Here is a 25,518-nt window from a genome sequence, read left to right as displayed (position 1 = left end):
GGACCAGTTAGGTGAGGGAAAACTCAGCTGTTGCAGAGGATGGTGGATCTGATGGGATTAAATGACGGGACGGTTGTTCACACTGGTGGTGATCTGTTTACAGTCCACAGAAACTACTCTGACGGAGCCCAGACGGGATGTTAGACCTGCTCTACTCGCTCATCCAACAAGATTTCATCCCTTCTTTATGCTGGAAAGCTGTCAGGGCTGGAGGAAACAGCTGTTCAGTGTGAGGACAGGGTTTATTCATGGTGGTGCGTTTATGGACTGCGTGTGATTCAGCGTAACAGAAATCTTCCTCCCTCTGGAAAATCGTCTCTTATGTGTTTTGTTGCTGTATTTTGTAAAGTTTTTAAAGTGCTGGTTGTTTTCTGGGTGATGTTTGTGAGGAGGCCATGAGCCTGCTATAAAAACCAGAACCAGGATTACTACATGAAGGTGAAACCAGGGCTCTGATCATGGCTTCTGATTAAAAACGCCCTCAATCTCTCGTCTCAGGAACGAGTTCATCCAGCGGGTTTTTCTCTGCTTGCGTGTGATGTCTTCTGTCTTCTAAAGGACCAAAGTCTGAAAATAAATTATATGTGGACAGAAGTCTGTGGTTTCCTCCTTCTCCTTCAGGCTTCGGTTTTCATCACCGAGATGAACTTCTGGTCCAGCAGGAAGCTTCTGCTCCCCCACCTCACTGAGACCACGTAATAAAACAAAGTTTAGTTCCACCATTTTACAGTAAAAGGACCCAAATATTTCCAGAAAATGACCCCCGACCGCCTGAGTCCCAGTTTCTGCTTATTTACTCACTTTAGTCTCATTTTTCATTGCAGGATAAAGTCCTGAACCACAGATTTTCCTGCTGCTTTTCATTACTCAGTTCCTATAAAACCGCTGCAGTCCTTATATACTATAAATCCATGTCGACTGTAACGTCCTAAAGAACATCCTGAGTACCACATACTCCAACGAACGCCCTCTTCCTTCTCAGAGTCTGTAGAACCCCCCCCCCCCCCCCCCCCCCCCCCCCCAATAAAGTACATACATAAACCTAAAGATGTTTACACGTCTGAACAGAAAGAGGTCGTTGTCCTTGTGTAGTATAAACGTGTGTCTGGAAATTTTAATGGTAACATGATTTTTTACCTGTCCAGGTACTGCAGGTGGAAGTTAGCAGCTTTGCTAAAGACTGAAACCAAACATGTCAAATATTTCAGTTCAAACACAAATTCAGCACTTTTCATACAAACTGAACAAAACACAACCATCAACAAAGACAACAAGGACCCTCCATGTTCTACCGGTTTCTAATGATTCCAGGAAGTAAACGCTGACTGTGGTCCAGTCATAAATGAAATCAAATAAAACTTTATTTATAAAGCCCTTTTCATGCAGAACAGCAGCAGAAAATGCTTTACACAATAAAAACAAGATGTTACAAACCGATGAACGAGGTTTCTCTTCTTTCTCTCTGTTATGATGAATAATAAAAAGTTATTTAGGAATAATAATATAAACATCATGCCGCCGTGATGATGTCCAGCTCCAGTTCTCCTACTGGGAGGAAACCAGTTCTCTGGAAACCATGTTCTGGTCTCCATATGGACCTCAAATCAGCAATAATCCACCTTCCACCAGAGTTCCAGAGTCTAGACGAGGAGTTCTGGACATGAAATCCAGTTTAGTTGTAAGAATGATGATGATGATGAAGGATTCATAATTAATATTGATGTCATGTGATGGCTCTCCAGTTACCGATCATCTCTGTTTAAAACCAGTTCTCCAGGCAGCGGCTCCGCGTAACGGAGAGGTCGATGGTCCAACGTTATTTTAGCTAAAACCACGTCCACGCCGACTTCCTGCTGCATTCAGGGACATCAGTCCATCCTACGTCCACACCGACTTCCTGCTGCATTCAGGACCGTCAGTCCATCCTACGTCCACGCCGACTTCCTGCTGCATTCAGGGACGTCAGTCCATCCTACGTCCACACCGACTTCCTGCTGCATTCAGGACCGTCAGTCCATCCCACGTCCACGCCGACTTCCTGCTGCATTCAGGGACGTCAGTCCATCCTACGTCCACACCGACTTCCTGCTGCATTCAGGACCGTCAGTCCATCCTACGTCCACGCCGACTTCCTGCTGCATTCAGGGACGTCAGTCCATCCCACGTCCACACCGACTTCCTGCTGCATTCAGGGACGTCAGTCCATCCTACGTCCACACCGACTTCCTGCTGCATTCAGGACCGTCAGTCCATCCTACGTCCACGCCGACTTCCTGCTGCATTCAGGGACGTCAGTCCATCCTACGTCCACACCGACTTCCTGCTGCATTCAGGACCGTCAGTCCATCCTACGTCCACGCCGACTTCCTGCTGCATTCAGGGACGTCAGTCCATCCCACGTCCACACCGACTTCCTGCTGCATTCAGGGACGTCAGTCCATCCCACGTCCACACCGACTTCCTGCTGCATTCAGGGACGTCAGTCCATCCTACGTCCACACCGACTTCCTGCTGCATTCAGGGACGTCAGTCCATCCTAAGTCCACACCGACTTCCTGCTGCATTCAGGGACATCAGTCCATCCTACGTCCACACCGACTTCCTGCTGCATTCAGGGACGTCAGTCCATCCTAAGTCCACACCGACTTCCTGCTGCATTCAGGGACATCAGTCCATCCTAAGTCCACACCGACTTCCTGCTGCATTCAGGGACATCAGTCCATCCTAAGTCCACACCGACTTCCTGCTACATTCAGGGACATCAGTCCATCCTAAGTCCACACCGACTTCCTGCAGGTTTAGTGAAACACCATCTTTAATTCTTCCACGACCTCACTAACCCAGGTTTATCAGCTTTATCTAACTTCTATACACTCACATCGTTCCTGTTCATTAAACTCACTTCAGTGTTTGAAACTTGTTTGCAGATTAATTTGTACCAAAACAAAATAATTACAGTTACGGTTTACCAGATGCTGCTGAAGGACACCTGAAGCTTTATCTTCTTAACAAATAGTCCAGAAGTTTGTTCAGTTCAGGCCCAAACCTGAAAATAATCCTGTTAACCTTTGACGCTGCAGAGAGAACTCAGTCTTCTTCCTTTTTCTGGCATTCCTCTGCTTCCTTTCCATCCAACCTGTCTTGTTTTCCAGTAAACATGGTTAATGATCTGAACCTTAAAGCTACTTCATTCCTGATCTCTCTTTAGTGGTGGATCTACCGGGCCGTTTGGACCGTCCTGCAGGTCTCTACCGGGCCTTTTGAACCCTCCTGCAGGACTCTACCGGGCTGTTGGACCTTCCTGCAGGACTCTACCGGGCCGTTTGGACCCTCCTGCAGGACTCTACCGGGCTGTTGGACCTTCCTGCAGGTCAGTACCGGGCTGTTGGACCTTCCTGCAGGACTCTACCGGGCCGTTCGGACCCTTATGCAGGTCTCTACCGGGCCGGTTGGACCCTCCTGCAGGTCTCTGCCGGGCCGTTTCGACCCTTATGCAGGTTTCTACCGGGCCGTTTGGACCTTCCTGCAGGACTCTACCGGGCTGTTGGACCTTCCTGCAGGTCTCTGCCGGGCTGTTGAACCCTCCTGCAGGACTCTACCGGGCCATTTGGACCCTCCTGCAGGACTCTACCTGCAGGTCTCTGCCGGGCCGTTTGGACCCTTATGCAGGTTTCTACCGGGCCGGTTGGACCCTCCTGCAGGTCTCTACCGGGCCGGTTGGACCCTCCTGCAGGACTCTACCGGGCCGTTTGGGCCCTCCTGCAGGACTCTACCGGGCCATTTGGACCCTCCTGCAGGACTCTACCTGCAGGACTCTATCGGGCCGTTTGGACCCTTATGCAGGTCTCTACCGGGCCGGTTGGACCCTCCTGCAGGTCTCTACCGGGCCGGTTGGACCCTCCTGCAGGTCTCTACCGGGCCGGTTGGACCCTCCTGCAGGACTCTACCGGGCCGTTTGGGCCCTCCTGCAGGACTCTACCGGGCCATTTGGACCCTCCTGCAGGACTCTACCTGCAGGACTCTATCGGGCCGTTCTGACCCTTATGCAGGTCTCTACCGGGCCGTTCGGACCCTTATGCAGGTCTCTACCGGGCCGTTCGGACCTCTAATGCTGCTCAGTATACTTCTACATCCAGCTTGATCACCACAAGCTAACACACACTCCTAATTCCCGTTAAGCCAATCAAAGCTGGCTGCCAACACTACAGCTTCCCGTGTGTGTTCACTGCTGACTCAGGAGGATCAGAGGAAAACCAGCACCACCGTCTCTAATCTGCTCTTCCTCACTTTTCATCACCTCTTCCCTCCATCTCACATTTAGGCCTTCCTTCTTCCTCCTCCTGTGCCTTCTCCCCCTCTTTCTTTGGTCCTGGTGAATCTTTTCTTTCTCTTCCTGAAGGTTCCCCGTCAGTATTAAATCATTCATGGAACTTTTCTTCTCTCTTCTGCTGCAGTTTGTCTCTCTTTACAGCACTAAGTCTTCTTCTGTTCACCAGTTCTCAGTCAAACAAATAAACACCTCCTGCACTTTGTTTGTGACGTCTTCAAACTTTATTGGCAGCAGGTGAGGGTGACAGCACTGAGGCTGAATCCAGGCAGGCTATCATCCCTCCCCTAATCCCTTTATCCCCGTCAGGGTGACAGAGGAGACTCGGAAACCTGTCAACGCTACACTCCTTCCCTCCGCCCATTTCCTCCGTTTTTCTCCAACCTCTTTGGGTTCTAAGGTCCAGGGGGTGTTTACCAGTGTGTGTATGGGGGGTTCCTCCTCTGTTTCCATGGTGATGAGTTTGGGGGGCAGTTGGTGGATCTAGGCCACGAACCCAGGGTGACGGATTATCAGCTGACAGGTAAGGAGATAATGGAGAGAGGTAGAGCGCTGAACATTACATAAAACATATTCATATGCAAGTATATTTGTTTCTGCACAACTTGGAGTGATTATGAGACGGAAGCAGGATGCAGGATGGAAATTTATCTTTTCTCTTCGGTTCTGAGCTGCTCCCACAGGAAAACAGAAAAACTCTGCTCTCCATCAGCTGACCAGGTTTTACAGAAATATCTGAAAGTCTTCATGACCCTACCTGCTGCATTTGTCATGTTGCCATGGAGACTGGTCATCAAATCCTCCATAGCTTCAGAATCCATCAAACCAAAGGTCTTGGATCCATTTATTATCTGTATTTATTCCAATGCAGGGTCACATGATTATTAAATGTAATGGATTCTGCAGGCTGTTTGGACAACAGATCACAGAGTTTAATGATATTAAAATGAGTTTAAAATGGAAAAAAGTGGATTTTTTTAATTGAAAATGGCTCAGATTTTGAAAGGTGTATCTGGGGAGGTTTTTGGTGAAACCTTCTACATGGTGCCATGGAGCCATTTTTAAATACCTGACTCTGAACGCCAGATAGAAATATCTGTCCTGTCTGAGACATCGTCTGTTCATCCCTCCCAGAGATCAAAAACTGTACAGCGTCATGGTGAGACCCGAAATTCACCATCTTACCAGTTAGCAGGCTTGAGATAAACTGGTTGAGAAGGAGCCGAACGGTGTAGATCCGGTCCACACAGGGAGGGAGGATGATGGAACAGCCTCAAACAGAGTTTACTGAGGAGATAGGAGTGATGGACAAACGCTGGTCACGTTTTTTTTTTTTTCAGGTGATGGTTGACTGAGTTGACTGAAGCTACCTGGGCCGGTTAATAGTTTGTGGTTTTGGAAGTTCATTCTTTGATTGTGTGAATCAGACAGATGTAAAATCTCAGATCCTTTCATGAAAGAGGAGGTGTTCAGCCGTTACTATGGCAACATTTTCCCACTACTATTATACTAGTTTGTCAGTTGTCAGCTTTCAGGGTAATGAACATCCATCCATCCATCCATCCATCCATCCATCCATCCATCAATCCACCCATCCACCCATCCATCCATCCACCCATCCACCCATCCATCCATCCATCCACCCACCCATCCACCCATCCACCCATCCATCCATCCGTCCATCCATCAATCCACCCATCCATCCATCCATCCATCCATCCACCCACCCATCCACCCATCCACCCATCCATCCATCCGTCCATCCATCAATCCACCCATCCATCCATCCATCCACCCACCCATCCATCCATCCGTCCATCCATCAATCCACCCATCCATCCATCCATCCATCCATCCATCCATCCATCCACTTATCCATCCATCCATCCATCCATCCATCCATCCATCCATCCATCCATCCATCCATCCACTTGTCCATCCATCCATCCATCCATCCATCCATCCATCCTTTTCTACACCTTCATGCTGATATGAAGGAAGTTACCTTAGTGGTCAGGTTCTGCATAAATAGTGAGATAGATGTAACTTTCCTCTTCAGCAGCATTGCCAGGAGACAGATTGTCTACCTGTTTGTCTTTTGTTTAATTTAAGGTGAAGACGGTACCTTGTCTTTCTTTTAGGTTCATCTTGCAAAAGAGGTTTTTATTCTCAATGGGACTTCCTGGTTTAATAAAGGTTAAATAAAATAAAATAAAATAAAATAAAAAATAGATCCGGGATGTCTTCTTTGACTTGTAAAGTTTGGCCGTGCTTAGCCTGGGGTGAGACTGGTTGGCAACCAAAACAATGGAGGAGAAGCTAGTTGCTCTTTGTACTCCAGGGGATTTATCCGAATATGTTAAAGTCATGAATAATGTTGCTTCTTGATGATGGAGCCATTAGAGGTTGTGTGTACCAGTGTGTTTGGATTATCAGAGGAAATAAACTGCTTAAGAGCTGGAAAGCAGCAGCAAGCGCTGACAGTGGAAACTCACCTGGGCTGTAGCTGGTACACCTGTTCCAGTGTGATCATACCTTTAAGTTGCAACAGAAACCTTACTGACTGACATGAGTGAAATGACCTGAACAGCCTGTGTTGGGCAGCGGATAGGTGGTGACGTAGCACTGTTCTTCACTTGGTGAGGAATAAACTCCATTAAGTTCATCTGGAGGCTGAAGCTGCTTCTGTTTCTGATAAATCCAATGTTCCTCCAACATGATGTTTCTTTCTGACAACAGCCAGCCAGAGGACCTGTATCTCCATGGCTAAAGTAGTGCCATTAGTCCCGCCCAACGCCGCAGGGTTAACGATGCCCACCATCCTTCTCAAAGATATGGATGAGGAGCCAGGTGACATCAGAGGAGGGGGAAGGTGAGTTGGTACTGAAAGAAGGAAAAACTGGTTGGAGACACCAAGAGTCTCCATCTCTCAGCAGACATGTTGGTATGGGTTCTCTGTCATTTTTAGGCTATGGTGATCCTACCAGTCTGACTACAGACTTCTTTAGTTCCAACCAGTTAGTAGGAAATACTCACCAACTGGTTAGAACGGAGGAAGCCTTTTGGATGGGAAGTGAAACAAATTAACGGACGTCCAACAGCCTTTATTCAAGATCTTATTCAAGTTCTCAACAGCCATGTTTGTTCTGTTTGCTCAAAAGTGGTCACATGAGGAAATACCAGGGCCAGCATTGTCTCCTCTGGTTCTTCCTGCCTGAGTCAGGACTTCATCAATGCTTTACTTGGGTCCCCTCTGGGACAGGGACCAGGCATAACCACTATGGGATGTCAAACATGGGGTTTAACTGAGGGTAGAGGTGGGAAAATAAGGAAGTAATCGTCTCCGTGATTCATTTACTTCCTATGTTCTGAGCATCCATAGGAACGATGGCTCTGATCGATGTCTGGGGAAAGGACCCCAGGCAGGATGATGGTGATGAAGCATGTGATAGAAGGACTAGTAAAGCTGACGTCCAGCATGACACCACTGTGTCCTGGTGTCCTGGTGTCCTGGTGTCACGGTGCATTGAGGAGAAAAAAAGCCAAAATGCAGTGTGAGGCTGGAGGCAAGCAGACGTAAGAAACAATGATTCATTAGAAAAGGAGCTGCATCAGCAGGAGATCCAGTACAGACTGTTAAAAAGACTTGAAAGACAGAGAAATAGAGAAATGACAACGAGGGTCTGGACATAAAGGAAACCATTGGATTTACACACTGAAGGACTAATAACCAAACAAGGAGCAGTAAACAGGAAATGAAGCCCAGGTGTGATGTAAACAAGGAGTAAACAGAAAACCATAAATGAGAGGAAGAGCTCTACAGAATCAAAAAGAAAAAGAAGACAAGACAGAGAAACAACCAGAAAACAAGGAACAGACTGCAACACAAAGGGGATAAAATCAACTTTCACACTTCCTCCAGTGGTGTCTGACAGAAGAAAGAATATTGGCTCAAATGCATGCACAGTGACCTTAGACATCATTTTATAACGATGGACTGCCAGGACACCACGGCTCTGCTGACTAATAAATGTTTACATTTCATCGGTCTGCAGTTAGCGTTAGCTAGTTTATGCTAACACTATTTTACACATATTTTACTTATAAAATCAAGATGTTATTTGTATATCTGCATACCATCATTTTTATGTAAACATAGATTATAAAGCGGTTTGTGAGCATTTATCTCCTTTTCTTTTGATGTGCGTTTTGGTCTTGTGAGCATCTGTCATTAAATTCCAGTCTGTCCATGTAAGAGCTGGAAAAATATCAACTAGAAAACCTAGTAAAAAAAAAATGTTTTTTTTTTTTTGTTGCTCAAGGTTTCATACACCGTATTAATCATTATTAGTATGGTGTTAACTTGGTGTTAGTTTGGTGTTAGCATGGTGTTGTCCTCTGATATATAAAAAATATTCTCTTCAATTTTATTGTAATTTACTCAGACACTGGGTGTCTTTTTAGTTTAGTTTGTTGTTTGTTTTGTTTGTTTTTTTGTTTGTTTGTTTTTTGTTTTTGTTGTTGTTGTTTGTTTTCTTTTGTTTTTTTAATGTGGGCAGGGCTTTAGGGTTAATCCTCCATGCTACAAACATACACTGATGTTATCCTTGTATGAACCAATGGTATACATGTACTATAAACATCAAGCTTTTTTTTTACAATGTTTAAAGAATCATCAAAAAGATGAAAAGACAAAACCAGTTTAACCCTCTAAAGTTCACATGAAGAAAAAAAAACAAGAGAAAAATGTTTCTTTGCTCTTTTATTTCAATGATAAGAATCAATGTTCTTTTACCAAATGACTGAGATATCAGTGAATATTAGAGTAATAATAGTAAAATGGAATAACACACATTTACTTTTACATGCCCAAACCAAGTGGTAGAGATGGCTCAGGAAGGTTTCCACAAATTTTTAATGAACTTAATCAGTCACAGATTTATAAACTACATTATTTAGTCAATGTTGTAAGTTAAGGCCAAATTATGGCCAAAGAAAAATACACATTTGGGCCAAATTTGGGCCAAACATTTTTGTTATCTGTAGATACTTAACAAACATAAAAATGTGAGGAAACTTTTAATGGTCACTACCTACTGTTCTCAGTTTTTGTTGTTTAAGAAGAAACAAGTTCAGAACGTTCTTACCTTAAAACTTCTGACCCAATTTGACAGCAAAAACATTTATTATGTTCAACCTGGAGCCATTGTGCTGCAGTGTCCTGAGGCTGAGAAACCACATTTCACATCTTTACTTTCTGCTCCGAAGCATCACTTCACAGCTGCATTTCACTTTAGGGCACCACTTCACAAGCTAGCAACTGGATATCAACACACTAGTCGTTTAGAATGTCACTATGGTGATTCATCAAAGAAATCCAAGAGGACATTATAAGAGGAAGAGAGGAAAAGAAAGAGAGAAGACAACCATCAACACCAGACTGACTTTTAAGTGCTGGGGAGATCTCTGAGAAGAGACAGGACGAAGACGATGCCGGATTAGCCGTCATTAGGGGAGATCTCTGAGAAGAGACAGGACGAAGACGATGCCGGATTAGCCGTCGTTAGGGGAGATCTCTGAGAAGAGACAGGACGAAGACGATGCCGGATTAGCCGTCGTTAGGGGAGATCTTGGAGAAGAGACAGGACGAAGATGATGCCGGATTAGCCGTCGTTAGGGGAGATCTCGGAGAAGAGACAGGACGAAGACAATGCTGGATTAGCCGTCGTTAGGGGAGATCTCGGAGAAGAGATAGGACGAAGACGATGCCGGATTAGCCGTCGTTAGGGGAGATCTTGGAGAAGAGACAGGACGAAGACGATGCCGGATTAGCCGTCGTTAGGGGAGATCTCTGAGAAGAGATCGGACGAAGACGATGCCGGATTAGCCGTCGTTTGGGGAGATCTCGGAGAAGAGACAGGATGAAGACGATGCCGGATTAGCTGTCGTTAGGGGAGATCTCTGAGAAGAGACAGGACGAAGATGATGCCGGATTAGCCGTCGTTAGGGGAGATCTCTGAGAAGAGACAGGATGAAGACGATGCCGGATTAGCCGTCGTTAGGGGAGATCTCTGAGAAGAGATAGGACGAAGAAGATGCCGGATTAGCCGTCGTTAGGGGAGATCTTGGAGAAGAGACAGGACGAAGACGATGCCGGATTAGCCGTCGTTAGGGGAGATCTCTGAGAAGAGATAGGACGAAGAAGATGCCGGATTAGCCGTCGTTAGGGGAGATCTCGGAGAAGAGACAGGACGAAGACGATGCCGGATTAGCCGTCGTTAGGGGAGATCTCTGAGAAGAGACAGGACGAAGACGATGCCGGATTAGCCGTCGTTAGGGGAGATCTCTGAGAAGAGACAGGACGAAGATGATGCCGGATTAGCCGTCGTTAGGGGAGATCTCTGAGAAGAGATAGAACGAAGAAGATGCCGGATTAGCCGTCGTTAGGGGAGATCTCTGAGAAGAGACAGGACGAAGACGATGCCGGATTAGCCGTCATTTGGGGAGATCTCAGAGAAGAGACAGGACGAAGACGATGCCGGATTAGCCGTCGTTAGGGGAAAAATCCGCCAAAGTTCACTAGTGTGGCATTAAAGTCTTATAATATCCTATATTATGTATCGATATTTCACCTGTTTTTTTCTTGTTTGTTGCAGAGTTACTCAAAGAGCAGGACCAGGGATTCTGTTCAACGTCAATAACTGCAACAACAATGAGGAGGAGGAGTAAGACACGCACACACAAACATACACCAAACCACCATTACCGAAACACACACGATGCAGACAGAAGGCATGTCATTGGACCACATCGGTCAGGACATCTTCATTTCTTACTTGTCTTTCCAGGGAGGACGAGAAGAGAAAAAAGAAAGAGAAGAAGGAGAAGAAGGAGAAGAAAGAGAAGAAAGAGTATGTAGAAAATGATTTACTTTCCTCTTCCAGTCCAACAAGTAACCTCGTATGTCCTGGTTTTGTTTGTCCAGGAAGGAAAAACAGGAGAAAAAGGAGAGGAAGGAGCAAAAACAGAAGGAGAAAGAGGAGAAAAAACGGCTGAAAGAGGAGAAAGAGAAGGAAAAACAGAAAGAGAAGGAAAAACTGGAGAAAGAGAAGAAGGCCAAAGAGGAGGCGTAAGTTTACCGTCTGCATCCGATAACGATCACCGTTCATGAAGTTATTGATCATAACCTGCTCGGTGTGTGTCCAGAGCTAAAGAGATCACAGTGATTGATCCGGCAGGGAACACGTACTACTACTGGCTCTTCGTCATCACCATCCCCGTCATGTACAACTGGACCCTGATAATAGCCAGGTAACACACACCTGTTTCCTTTCCCGAAGTGGTTTGTTACAGCGACGTCACGCCACCGTGTGGGATTTCTGCTCGTCTGGTCTCCATCACCAGTTTAAACATCTCTACGTTCTTTCTGAAATTAGAACGTATCAGGGTTTGTCTTTACAGAGACAGTAAAACCTGGTTTAATACCAAGTAAACCCAGAGCCCTTACCACTGATCTACTTTCTAAACACACAGGAAGCTCTGTACAGTGTGTTAGTATGTGTATGTATTATTATCTAAATATGAACACACATTCATGACCAGAGCTCAGAATTTCCACTAGCCAGCTTTCTTCCTTTGTGGGGAGGAGGGTTAACCAGCTAGCTGTACTAGGTAGTAGCGTGTTAGCAACACCATGCATGTTAACGTAAGCATTCAGCCAATGGATGGATGGACAAGTCTTCACGGGAAATGATTTGCTTCATTCATCATCACAGTGATCTGGTCCTTTCCACAGAGCCGACTGTCATGGCTCCTAAATGGTTTTTATTTCATACCACTCAGGATTTCTATTCCTGTCCACAGCAGGGTTATCCAGCTCCCCACGGCCTGCAGTCCTGCAGGTTTTAGATGTTTGCTGCACCAACACACCTGCAGCTGCAGCAGGAAACATAAAAACCTGCAGGACTGTGGTCCTCTAGGACTGACTTTAGACACCTGTGGTCCACACTGTAAAAAAAAAGTAATATTCCAGCAGCAACAATTATGTGTGAAAAGAAAATTAATGAATTATCAAAAGCACAAACTGTGATTGGCTCTTTTAGTTCCTGCCTTGTACTAAAGTATTGATCCCATCCATCTGGCACCAGTACCAGCACTGGTACGGTCAGTGGTTGGATTGATCGGCCCATTCCTGGACTCTGTCCGTGGTGACCAGGTCGGACCGAGCAATGCCAGCCGGAGACTCACATCACTTCATTGACCTATAAGGTTTTAATCCAAACAGGGTCCATGGGCCTCTTAGTTTGGAACCAGATGTTACTGGTTCTCACCAGTTCATTCATCCGTTTCCCATTCCTGCTTCATCCACTCAGGGTGCAGGTGGAGTGGTGGAGGGGAGGCACCATCAAAGAGCTCGGTCCCAAAGACATGCAGGTCTGTTAGAAACCAGGTCTGTTCAGCCCAGGTCTTCAGACCCCCCTAAACACTCCATCTTTGTAGACCAGGGGCGCCCAGCTCCGGTCCTCAAGGGCCACAATCCTGCAGATTTTTGATGTGTCCCTGCTCCAAAACCACCTGACTCAACCTGATGAGTCATTGTGCAAAACTAGGCTGTTGGATCTACTTCGTTTGAGTCAGGTGTGTTGAAGCAGGAAACACTGAAAATCTGCAGGACAGCGTCCCTCGAGGACCGACTTTGGACACCCCTGATGTAGAAGCTCGAGGAGCTGCTGTGTTTTGGGGTCCACAGAGTGGACCTGTCGGGTCTGGTTCTTGTAACCGTTATCAGGTCGGGTTCTCAGGTTTGCCATCATCATGCTGAAGTAACTTGTGCGTGTGTGTGTGTGTGTGTTTCAGGGCGTGTTTCGAGGAGCTGCAGAGTGACTACTTGATCTTTTGGTTCATCGTTGACTTGATCTGCGACATCACCTATCTTTTGGACATGGTCTTCAGAACCAGGACCGGTCCGCTTACACACAAACACACAAGCTGCTGTTACAGAGCTCACACACACACACACACGTACTCACCATGCCTGCGTGTTTTCAGGTTACCTGGAGCAGGGTTTGCTGGTGAAGGATGAGCAGAAGCTACGTGAGCGGTACATGAAAAGTTTCCAGTTCAAACTGGACCTGGTCTCCATGATTCCCACTGACGTGGGGTACTTAATCCTTGGTACCAAGTATCCCGAGATCCGCCTCAACAAGCTCTTCAGGTTCAACAGGTAAACGTGGCGGATTTATCCACCAGTGGAAGACTCAGTACAGGTTTTAGGGGGTTCTTCTTTCAAACTCAGACGTCCCATCATGGATGAAACTGTCTCAGAGGAACATGTGGTCCCTGTTGATGCTGCATGGCTTTTACAACCTAAACAACAGACACTTTGAACCTGAGACTTTTATTTTCAACCTGCATCCCATAAAACCAGGTGGTACCGTGGTAATTCAGGGCACGCGACTAGAAAAGATTCAAACAGCTGAAACCAGTAGATGATTGTAAAGATGATTTGGTCCAAAACCAGTATCCTTGAGAGTCTGAGTCTTTGAGGAGGAAAGAAGGTCTCTCGTTGTGAAATCTGTGGCTGAACAAAGATCCTCAGATGAACCTCCTGGATCACTTCAATTTACTTCCCTTTTACGTCCCCAGAGGACAAAAATGTCCTCTACAAAACACTCTACAGATTCACATTTCTTCCACAAATCTCCCAGTTAGCTTCAAGTCCTGATCAAAACAACCAAATATATAATTATTTAAGTCCTTTTAACTCTTTAAATTCCAGTTTCATCACATGATCTGTTAAAAAATATATATTTATTTTTTATATTATAGATTTTAGCTGGCGTCTGATTTTATTTAAAGTGCTCTCTTAAATATACTATAACAACAATGATTTTGCTGTATTGTTAGTTTAGTTTCTGATGGAGAATCGTTTACTTGAAATTTTTAATCTTTTGTGTTTTTGAAATTTCAAGGACTGAAATAATAATAATAAAAATAATAATAAAAGTAATAATAATAATAAATAACTAAGCATCTAAAGAGTTCAGTTAAGATATAAAAAAGATGAATGTTTGACATTTAAAGGCTTAATTCAGAAACAGATTTACTTTGATGTCCACAGAGCTAAACTGGGCTGAAGAGGCTAAATGTGGAAATGTTGGATGTGTGTTAACATCTTTCATCTGAGGCCAGACGGCTGCCGTGGGCTGAAAACCGGCTCTTTTATTCACCTGTGTGGGCTGAAACACGGCATTCTGCTTCGTCTGCTCCAAACCATTCGATCATTTCTGGGAAATAAAACCAGTCCTTACCTGAACCATGACATGATTTCACCTCCTTTGACTCAGGATGATGGAGTTCTTCCAGAGGACGGAGACCAGGACGAATTACCCCAACGCTCTTCGTATCTCCAACCTCGTCATGTACATCCTCATCATCATCCACTGGAATGCCTGCCTCTACTACTCTTTCTCCAAGGCCATCGGTGGGCTTGAATCTGCTTGCTTCACATCAGTTATTTCTGTTCAGTTTCATGTAACATGGAGCTCAGATCAAGGGAAACCACTTTAAATCCATGATGCATGCCAACCAATCCAGTGTAAATTGATGCAGCATAGACTAATATTTCCTCTCCCTCCAGGGTTTGGAGCTGACAGGTTTGTGTATCCCGACCCGTCGGACCCGGAGTTTGGCCGTCTGGTGAGGAAGTATGCCTACAGCATGTACTGGTCCACTCTGACGCTCACCACTATCGGAGAAACACCGCCCCCTGTGGAGAACTCGGAGTACTTCTTCGTCGTCACTGACTTCCTGGTTGGTTTGGCTTTTTATTCACAGATAAATCTGCAACTTCTCATCTTTTATGAAGACATGCAAATACAATCCTGGACAAATGAACCCAGTAGTCAGAAGTGTCATAAGTCCACCCATAGGTAAAGCAGTGCATCGGTTTGAAAGAGGAAAAAAAGCATTAGAGCATGGTGGAGGTTGTATCATGCTGTGGGATGGGACTTTAGCTTGTCCAGTCCAGCATGATGGCAGCAGAATGATGGTCTGGCTGCTGCGTTGTCCTCCTTCACTGAAGGGAAAGCTTAAAAAGATAGAAAACAGCAGCTGTACAAGAAAACCTATAACAGAAAATCAGACAGTCGTCTGTAAAGAAACTTAACAGACAACATCTGCTGGCCTCTGTCAGACAATCATCAGGAGCACCTAGAAGAAGGCAAACTCAGGAAAACATGAACGCAACAAGAAGAAGAAAGGAGGTGGAATTAGAATATTTTAAAGTGTTTTACAGAGAAACGTATGAAGCAGAGATCTTCATCTAAACCCACTGCAGATTTTAAATCTGCTTCAAACTTTAGAGAACCTGAACACAACTCACAGAGAGGAAATCAGAAATGAGCAGAATAAGAAACAAATAGAGTCATTGTTAATTTCTCCCTTAAATCCTGTAAAAGGAGTCTGATTTCACTAAATAGTTTTAATGTTGTCTTTTTATTCGTGAATATATTTTGTAGTGCCAGTAATTCAGGCCAGTACCGTGTGGCTGGGAAAACACTGCCTAAGACTCATGTGTATCAGCCGGGATTTCTCAGATTAGAACATGGACCTTTGACATCTTGTTATTCTGACACCAAATATATAAAATTAGAGGTGGATCTGATGGAGAAGCAGTGGACTCTGTGGGCAGCCTTACGTCCACCGGACTTTCTAGTCTAACTTTACACCCAGCTGTCCACACCACAGCCCAGTAACCTCTGATTTAACACTTTCCAGTTCCTGAACTCACCTTCAGTAATATACAGCAGTTCCAGTAAAGACGCTGTGTGGAATGTAAATTAAACCAGGATCTAGTCAGGTCATATTTTACTCCCAGTAGAAGACAAACAACAAAACCAGACCTAAAACAGAAAAAAGTGGAATATTGATATGAAGACAATATTAAACAGACCAGAGAAACATGTTAATCTGATTTTGAGAAATAAGCTTTTATATGTTTTCATGATTAAAATCAGTTAAATCGTTTTCCTAATTATTTATTTCATGACTTCTTTAAGATATTGACCAAGTGTGAAAGAAGAAGTGCTCAGAGATATTTTATACTGGTCAGAGATATTTTATACTGGTCAGCGATATTTTATACTGGTCAGAGATATTTTATACTGGTCAGTTTCAGGACAGTATGAAGGAAATTAAATGACATTTTTTATTAAAAGTAGATGAAGGTTTTAGGATTTCTTCGTCATCTGGACTTTTATTCCTTATTTTCATGCTATAATTTTTATTCATTATTTGTTATTAATTTATTTAATATTATAGTACATATATAGTAACTATATTATAGTTGTTTTATTTTCTTCTGTATTTAATCAGTGTTTATATAACTGTAAATAAATTCAGGCATTAAGGGCTTATGAGTTTGAGGAGGAAATGAAGTCCTGACACCAGAGACAGCTGTTTTTTTTCCCGCTGTGTCCTCCAGGTCGGGGTGCTGATTTTTGCCACCATCGTCGGTAACGTGGGTTCGATGATCACCAACATGAACGCAGCCAGAGCCGACTTCCAGGCCCGCATCGACGCCATCAAGCAGTACATGAGCTTCCGGAAGGTCAGCTGGCCTCTCATTGGCTGCTTCTGACCCGGTGGAGAACACAGAGTGGTCGTCCGAACTAAATGAGTCCCAGCAGAGAGTCAGGACAAAGAAATACTGGAACATATGCATTTTTTTATTCATTAAATTAGTTTTAGGGGTCTGTAAAGATTTAACTGTGACTTTGACATAAAGTTGGTTTGACTTGTGTTTATTCTGTTTTATTTTCAGAATAATTTCTATGTTTTCAGGTAATATTCTCATATGTTGGTTACTGAGCCCTGTCCCCACCTGTCTGCCCTTCCAGGTCACTAAGGACTTGGAGAAGCGAGTGATCAAGTGGTTTGATTTCCTGTGGACCAATAAGAAAGCGGTGGACGAGAGGGAGGTGCTGAAGTACCTGCCTGACAAGCTGAGAGCTGAGATCGCCATCAACGTTCACCTGGACACCCTGAAGAAGGTGGGAGCGCACGTTGACTCCCTGTCAGGCTGAGGAGCATGAGAACCCCCCCATCAGGACCTGCCTCTGTTTGCCCCTGCAGGTTCGGATCTTTGCGGACTGTGAAGCCGGTCTGCTGGTGGAGCTGGTGCTGAAGCTGCAGCCGCAGGTCTACAGTCCTGGAGACTACATCTGCAAGAAGGGAGACATTGGCAGGGAGATGTACATCATCAAGGAGGGAAAGCTGGCTGTCGTCGCCGACGACGGCATCACGCAGTTTGTGGTCCTCAGTGATGGAAGCTACTTTGGCGAGATCAGCATCCTGGCGATCAAAGGTGAGTCTCCGTCACCGACTGGATTGTTGTAGGTGATGTTATAAAAACCACCGATAAAAATGTCATGGAAACTGCTGGAGGAGAAAAAGTTGTCAGGTTTTAGATCCAGTTCACTTAGATCCACCTCAGCTCATAAAAACATCTGATTTTAGGACTTTTCTGCTACTGACATCACTCTTACTGATATAAAAGTGCCAACTCTGGAATAAAATCAGAATTCAGTCATTTCCAAATGTCATCAAGCAACAACAAACAACATGTCAGATGTAGAAACTGGGACATTTTACCAGTTCATGGAAAATATTCCCATCAAGTTTTCATATTTAGAGCCAGTGTGTTATGAAGGACCTCAAACAGACAGATCAGAGTTGACCAAGGTGTGTCCGTGGCAGGGCCTGGTGCAGGTGTAACACAGTGTGTCTCAGATTGATGAACCTCTGTCCAGCTTTACATCTGAGAGACTCTGCCTCTCTGAAGTGCTCCTTTTATACCCAGTCATGTTACTGACCTGTTGCCAGGTAACCTGATTAGTTGTCAAATGCTCTTCCAGGTGTTTCTGGTTTGTACCAGGTACTTTTCCAGTCTTTTGTTGCTCCTGTTCCAACTTTTTCCATCAGATTCACTATCAGCTCATATTTTCCATGTTTGACTGAAAATGAGCTGAATAAAAGTTTCCAGTCTCTAGCTTCTAGCCAAGTTTCTGTTATTCATCATATTTTTTCAGATAAAAGTGTTAAACTGGACAAAAATTTATCTAGTTTTACTTTATAATAATGCAAAGTATGTTGCAATGTGTTATTGGTTAAAATATTACAGCATTTTATATTCAGAAATCTTTAATTAGCTGAATGTGAATTCACTGATAGTAATAAATACCATGGAATAAGAAAGAATGAAATATTGATCCTGTGTTGATAATACACACAATATTATCATGATTACATTCCAGCTCATCATTCGTGCATTCATTCATTTTCTATACAGCTTAGTCCAGTTCAGAGTCGCAGGAAAGCTGGATCCCAGCAACTAGCTGGCGAGAGGCAGGTACACCTGGACAGGTCGCTGGTCCATCACAGGGTCATATTTCAGCTTATAAAAATCCAAACATTGGTAAACGTGGGTTTGTTTCAGTTTCTCACCTATTATTTTCAGTGTACATTTACTGCAAAGAACAGTTATGAATTACCAGCATAAAACATCATCATCTGCATAGAAACACATTCAGTAGAAATCACCAGAGAAACCTCAGCAAGTCTTCCATATTTCACCACGATTCAGGTTGTTTATCCACAACGTTACAGGCAGGACTGACACCAGTGTTTCTCAAACATCAACAATGAAGATTTGGAAGTAAAAATGTTACTAATCCCAGAAATAATACCCAGGAGGCCGTAGTTTGAGGCTAGATCTGGAATTTATGTTTTATTTTTGATTTCAATTTAATTTCAATTTATTAATGGAAAACCTCTTGAGATGCAGCATCTCGTTTGCAATAAAACACAAAACCAGACATAATATTTTACATATAATACAACAAGCATGCAATACAACACAATACACAGTACAGCGTCTAATCAGGATAGTCACTGAATAGTCTCACTCACACAACCCTCTCCAGACCCTGTTTTCATGTCACCTATAACAGAAGTTTAGGTCAGTTACAATGTACACAAGTACATGAGGAACGAAAACAGCCTTACAAACACTGACAGACTGTTTTTACGTTCTAAAGTGGCCATAAGATTTAACTCACCTCAAGGATGCAGGCGGATGTTTCCAGGCATCAGGGGCCTTAAAGAAGAAAGAGAGCCGACCTGCCTCCTGATGATCTGGGTTAAAATAAAGTTCCTGATGTGTTAGACAGAAAAACTAGACTTTGTCCCTCGTCTGCTGGATAACCGACAGCTCCAACAAACTCCGTCATGTTTCTTTTTTGTTTTTTGTTTTTGAGGTCTAAAGTAATGAAGTATAAATACTTCATTACCATACTTTAGGTGTCTGTACTTCACTTGAGAAATTATTATTCAGATGACTTCGTACTTTCTTTTTTTTCCTTACATTACATTTACTTTTACTGGTACTTTTACACTTTTACTTGAGCAGAAAGCTTGAGCTGATACGTCAACCTACGCAGAAGTCTTTGTAAACCCTAGTATCTATACTTCTACCCGAGCAATGACTGGGAATAATTCTGAACCCAGGTGGTGACGTGTTGTGGGCGTGGCCATTTGGTCTATTCCAAATGGTCAAAGGGAGATCATTTCATGCAGTTTTCCATTTTATAGCAACAGGAAAGTGGGTTCCTCCGTCGTGGGTCGTGATGGATTAGATGGATGAGATGTTGTATCAATGCGGTCTGGTTTTCTGGTTCCTAAAGTGTTCTGCTTGTTCTCCAACAGGCAGTAAGGCGGGAAACAGGAGGACCGCTAACATCAGGAGCATCGGATACTCCGACCTCTTCTGTCTTTCCAAAGACGACCTGATGGAAGCGCTGACAGAGTATCCTGATGCCAAAGCCATGCTGGAGGAGAAGGGAAGGCAGATCCTGATGAAGGATGGACTGCTGGACCTGGAGGTACAGCCTTGCTATCTCATACAGAAGCAAAACTAACCTATAATCTGATAGAGCAGTAATAACTTGTCTCATCCTCCAGTTGGCAGCGCAGGGCCCGGACCCCAAGGAGATAGAGGAGAAAGTGGACCGGATGACGAGCACGCTGGATGCCCTGCAGACCCGATACGCCCGGCTGCTGGCCGAGCACGAAGCCACTCAAAGCAAGCTGAAGCACAGAGTCAACCGGCTGGAGAAAAAGCTGGTGCCCCCACCGCGAGCCGACCAGCCCGGCGACGCTCCGCCCCCTCCGACACCTGACACATAAACCACCACAGAAGAAGAAAAAAAGAAAGAAGATTGTTGGATTTTAGAGCTTCAGACGTGGACAAAACTAAACCCACAAAACTTTTTCAAATTTCCAAAACTTAAAAATAAACTTCAGGGGTCTCATTTATAAAACTGTGCGTAGGATTCTTACTAAAAGTGTACTTACGCCCAAAACCGGAAGTTGGCGTACGCCATAAAATATTCTGAATTATAAAACCGTGCGTACGCACAGGTGCAAGCAATTTCCCCTTTATAAATCACACTCGTCCTTGAAGTTTGCGCAGGTGAATTTGGCTCATGTTCCGCCCACTACACACCCACTTTCCACCATAAATGGTCAATGCAAAGTACCTCAGCGTGTATTAAAATGAGCCAGCTGATCCATGTTGTGATCCATGAACAATGGCAACCGCAGGGAAGCGAACCAAAAAACGCAATTTCACAGAGGCAGAAATCGATGCATTAGTGAGTGAGGTGGAGAGTCGAAAAATTATTTTGTTTGGTAGCCACAGTAGTGGCGTGACAAACAAGAGTAAGTGTCGTGCGTGGCAACACATAGTTACCTCAGTTAACTCTGTGAGCGGGACAAAGCCTTGGTGATCACTGGGGAGGAGAATGCGTTGGTGGGCAAATTGATTATATGTTGATAGGAGATTTATTTTTCTTAGCTTTCTATTTATTTGGAAGGTCCTTAGGCTGTGTGGTTATAGCTCACCTGTGCAGCATATAACACTGCTGTTATGAATCCTTCTTATACTTTAAAGTATATCTATTCTCTATCTATTAATATTTGATATTTAGGGAAATTAGATGTGGAAGAGTGTAGCAGGACGCATAGACAGCGGAGACGGGTTATGAACTCTTGCCGGGTTGAAGTCATGCACGCTGACCAGTGAGCCGAAATCACATCTGCGGTCATACAGCCAGAGCGCAAAATTAATTGGAGACATGGTGACAGGACCCCACGCTGCCACAAGAGGACTCTGGATGCAGTGTGTTGTTAATTCCCCACCTCTCCATCTGTGTCGCCAATTCCCCCAGCCTCCAAAACCAGCGTACGCATGGGTCAGAGCTGCCGTGAAAGACCGCACATTTTCACGTCAAGTTTGTTTTTTATAAATCACAACCTTTGCGTGAAAAGAGGCGTACGCCAGTTTCAGGCCCCATTTTGTGCGTACGCAACGGTTATAAATGAGACCCCAGATGTTTAAATTCAGATTTTTTTTTCCCACAATGCAATGTGTCAGGTGTAGAGTTTCTTCTGAATGAATGAAAATGTTGACAACCGGCCGGCGGACGTTAGCTGGCAAAGCTGAGAAACTGGAGACGTGGCTCTGGATCAGTGGAGCGTGGAAGGAGAACCGGGCTTCAGAGGGAAGCTTCTCGGCATCTAGTCACTTCTTCTCATGTTGGAAAACTCTGTAATTATCATGTATTATGTAATAAATAAAAAATGAGCAGCATGCTTCTCTGTACGTAGCCCACATTGTTGCTAGTTCTTATCTTTCAGTGATGGATGTAGAGGTTTCTGGGGTTTGATGTACATACATTTTGATGTATATATGAGAGTAGCTGCGACTCTTCACTCACCGAAACACTGGTTATGAGTTCATACTGTACAGTACAATCATATTATTAAATATGATTATATGTAAGGAGGCCATCCAGTCTGTGAAACGTTATTTCTTTTAGAGTTAAATGATAGAGCGAGCTTTAACTCCCCGTTCAGCTGCTGTAAACTTGGATGACTCATCTGTTTTCTCTGCTTTTAAAGATACTCAGCAAACCATTCGGATCCAAGTGATGACAGCAATGCGCTGAAATAAAGATATTTTATAAGAAAAACTTCACCTTGCTTCTTTTATTTCTGGAATCATTTATCAGATTAAGAATAAATAGAAAGAGAGAAGTGAAGCTTTTGGTCTGACAGTGTTCTAATGCTGTTTTACATCTCCCATCATATAATATAATATAACATCATTTTGCTTGTGCCTATCCAACTTTATCCATCACACCTGTTACTTCCTGCTTTGCTGCCGTGCGGACGCTTCCTGCTTTGCTCTCCTTTCTGCTGCATTTTTCTTCTTTTTTTCTTCTTTTTTCTTATCCTTACCGGCAAGAAATTTAGGAACAAGGACTCCTGGTCACTTATAAATCACTGGAACGAATATATTTTTGATAAATTTAGTTAAATTGCCATCGGAGAACTAGTGGAATGATGTCTCCTAACCCTGCAGTATCAGTGAGCTGCACTGAGTGTGAGCAACTTTCTTTGAGGATAACACAGCTGGAGAAGAGGATTGAAACACTGCAAGACATTCGTGTGAATGAAGAATTTATTGACTCTGTAGTAGCTTCTGTACATGCTACTGAGTTGTCAAATGGATTGAGTCACATCTTCATACGCGACGGCATGTCGAATGTGGAGCCTCCCGCTACAGACCTGGCTGATACACTTCCCTGGATGTGTTCAAATGACATTGGAATAGCTGAGGAAAATCCCAAACCGGACCATCAGACTGATCTCTCCTTCTGGAACACTGTTGGTGCCAGACCAAAGTCCTCAACCCCGGCCAGAACCTGGTCTGATGTTGTTCGTCGCAGAGGTAAATCCAGCAGGAAATTTAAAGCTCCAGCACTCACTCCACCATCTGAAGTCTCACTGCATAATAAATATGATGTGTTGAGTCATATTAAAATGAATGATGATGAATGTAATGCAAGGATTTATCAAAATTCAAGAAATAGCCCTAAAACTCAGCCCAGGGCTAACCAGACCAAGAGGAGATGCCAAAATCCCACAAACAGGAGAACTAGAGAAGCTATCGGCGCCTCCACACAAAAACAAATAGACACAATTCTGATTGGAGACTCCATAACAGCATGTGAGGATGGCAAAGACGGAAAATTTAACACTTTTTGATCCATCAGTCAGGGAACTGACAGAGATGTTGCCGACCATTCTGTCTTCACATCCAGATGGTATGAAGATTATTGTCCACACAGGGTCTTTTGATATTCTGAGGAGGAAAATTGGCTCTGAGATCCTTAAAAAAGACTTTTCTCTGCTGTTGGAGAGACTGTGTCAGTTGGGAGCACACCATGTTTACATTTCAGGACCCATTCCTACAGCGGGTAAAGGAACTGAACTTTTCAGTAGGCTTCTTGGCCTGAACACATGGTTATCAAACGCATGTATCACCCATGGGATAAAGTTCATTGATAACTTCAATATCTTTTGGAACTGTAAGGAGCGATTCAGACCTGATGGTGTGCATCCAAATCTAACTGGATGCAGATTACTTGGTGCACACTTGCGTCATGCTGTTGGGACGGCAAACCCAAACATGAGTGTACAGATAAGAGCGAAGGACACAGCAGAGAAGCGATCAACTGCCAGCTCTCCCCCCTCACCAGACCCTCTTCTCCACATCACTCAAGGTCTTAAAAGGATGTCTCTATCCAGGTCTGAACCCCAGCGACCACCATCTACCAAGAAATACAGGGCTCCCCCTCCTCCCCCTCCTATTAGATCATCTGTCCTGACCGAGCAGGGCATGGGAGGAGGGTCCCAGAGCAGCAAAATTCACAACAAAGATAACATGCCATGATGCGTTCAGGGTCCTTGCTGTAGTTTTGCTACTACTGACAGCTGTTCTGAGATCAAGCCTGGACCCAGTAGGATTCCTGTGTTAGTTAGTAAAATAAGGAATCGAACACGGTCAGCTTGTGGGATGAATCGATCTAATCTGTTAACTGTACCTTGTATAACTCAGAATACAACAGAGACTAGTGTAAACTTCATAAAACTAGCTGTACTTAATGTTAGATCTCTGTCCAACAAGTCACTGTTAGTTAATGACTTCATCATTTCTCACAGTTTAGATTTTCTTTTTCTGACAGAAACATGGTTAACAGAAGACACAAGTGCTACAGTTCTTAATGAAACACACCCCCTCATTTTAGTTTCATGAATAAATGTCGAAACGGGAGGAAAGGGGGAGGAGAAGCTGCCTTATTTAAAGATTCATTCCAGTGTAAAGAAATGTCATTTGGTGATTTTACTTCTTTTGAATATCTTAGTTTTATTTTAAGGGGCATTCCTAAAGTCCTATTTCTAATCATCTACAGACGTCCAGGACACTGTGTAAATTTTATTGATGAATTTTCTGAATTATTGTCGGTTATCTCTACTGATTTTAACCATTTTATCTTAACTGGGGATTTTAACATTCACATAGATAACATGACGGATGGTAATGTCAAGGAATTTTGTTCCATATTGGACATGTTTGGTTTGTGGCAACATGTTAAACAACCGACCCACATTCGAGGTCACATTCTGGACCTGGTTATTTCAAAGGGTGTTGATATTTCTTCTGTTGCGGTCACTGACTTGGCCTTGTCTGACCATTTTTGTATTTTGTTTGATTTACTGATCACTCAGAATGTCCAACCAACCTGCTTCTCCGTTAGGAAGAGGTACATTAATGAAAGAACAAGTGCTAAGTTTGTGGAGGCCATAGCTATGTTACCAACAACCAGTGCAGAGTCAGTTGATAGACTCCTGGATCATTTCAATCTGAAAATCTTGAATGTAATGGATGCTGTTGCACCGATAAGAATCAAGAGCAACTTGAGCAAACAGAAAACACCATGGAGAAACACCACTGTGGTTACCAGCCTAAAAAGAGAATGCAGAAAAACTGAGCGGAAATGGCGGAAAAATAAACTTCAAATTTACTATGAGCTGTACAAACAAAGCCTACGTAACTATAACAATGAGCTGTGCAAGGCCAGAGAGCTGCATTTATCTGAAATGATTAACAGGAATGTCAACAATTCTCGCACTCTGTTTGCTATGATTGAAAAACTTACAAATCCTCCTAAACAGATAAGCCCTGAGCTCCTTTCCACTGAGAAATGCAACCAATTTGCAAACTT

The 25,518-nt window shown here is 43.9% G+C and overlaps 2 protein-coding genes across 2 annotated transcripts in view; one reads left to right on the top strand and one right to left on the bottom strand.

Moving 5' to 3' along the window:
- Nucleotides 1–25,518, bottom strand: part of LOC121640417 — a 1,195,287-nt gene that overhangs the window by 847,876 nt on the left and 321,893 nt on the right. The window lies entirely within an intron of this gene.
- On the top strand, nt 4,777–20,683 carry cnga1b (cyclic nucleotide gated channel subunit alpha 1b). The gene is made up of 15 exons (XM_041986372.1): nt 4,777–4,850; nt 7,067–7,199; nt 10,984–11,052; nt 11,176–11,238; nt 11,313–11,456; nt 11,534–11,638; nt 13,184–13,290; nt 13,376–13,550; nt 14,674–14,810; nt 14,967–15,139; nt 16,812–16,937; nt 17,227–17,379; nt 17,462–17,693; nt 20,093–20,268; nt 20,348–20,683. Exons 2-15 carry the CDS (start codon nt 7,090–7,092, stop codon nt 20,570–20,572), a joined length of 1,995 nt encoding a protein of 664 aa, XP_041842306.1. The 5' UTR covers nt 4,777–4,850; nt 7,067–7,089; the 3' UTR covers nt 20,573–20,683.

Source organism: Melanotaenia boesemani, chromosome 5 (assembly GCF_017639745.1).
Source record: "Melanotaenia boesemani isolate fMelBoe1 chromosome 5, fMelBoe1.pri, whole genome shotgun sequence".
NCBI lineage: Eukaryota > Metazoa > Chordata > Actinopteri > Atheriniformes > Melanotaeniidae > Melanotaenia > Melanotaenia boesemani.
This window is presented reverse-complemented; position numbering and strand designations above follow the sequence as displayed.

Coding starts and splice junctions, on each gene's coding strand:
- cnga1b (XM_041986372.1), top strand. CDS start 7,090: ATGGCTAAAGTAGTGCCATTAGTCCCGCCCAACGCCGCAGGGTTAACG. Junction 11,053..11,175: donor AACAACAATGAGGAGGAGGA/GTAAGACACGCA, acceptor TTGTCTTTCCAG/GGAGGACGAGAAGAGAAAAA. Junction 13,291..13,375: donor GGTCTTCAGAACCAGGACCG/GTCCGCTTACAC, acceptor GCGTGTTTTCAG/GTTACCTGGAGCAGGGTTTG.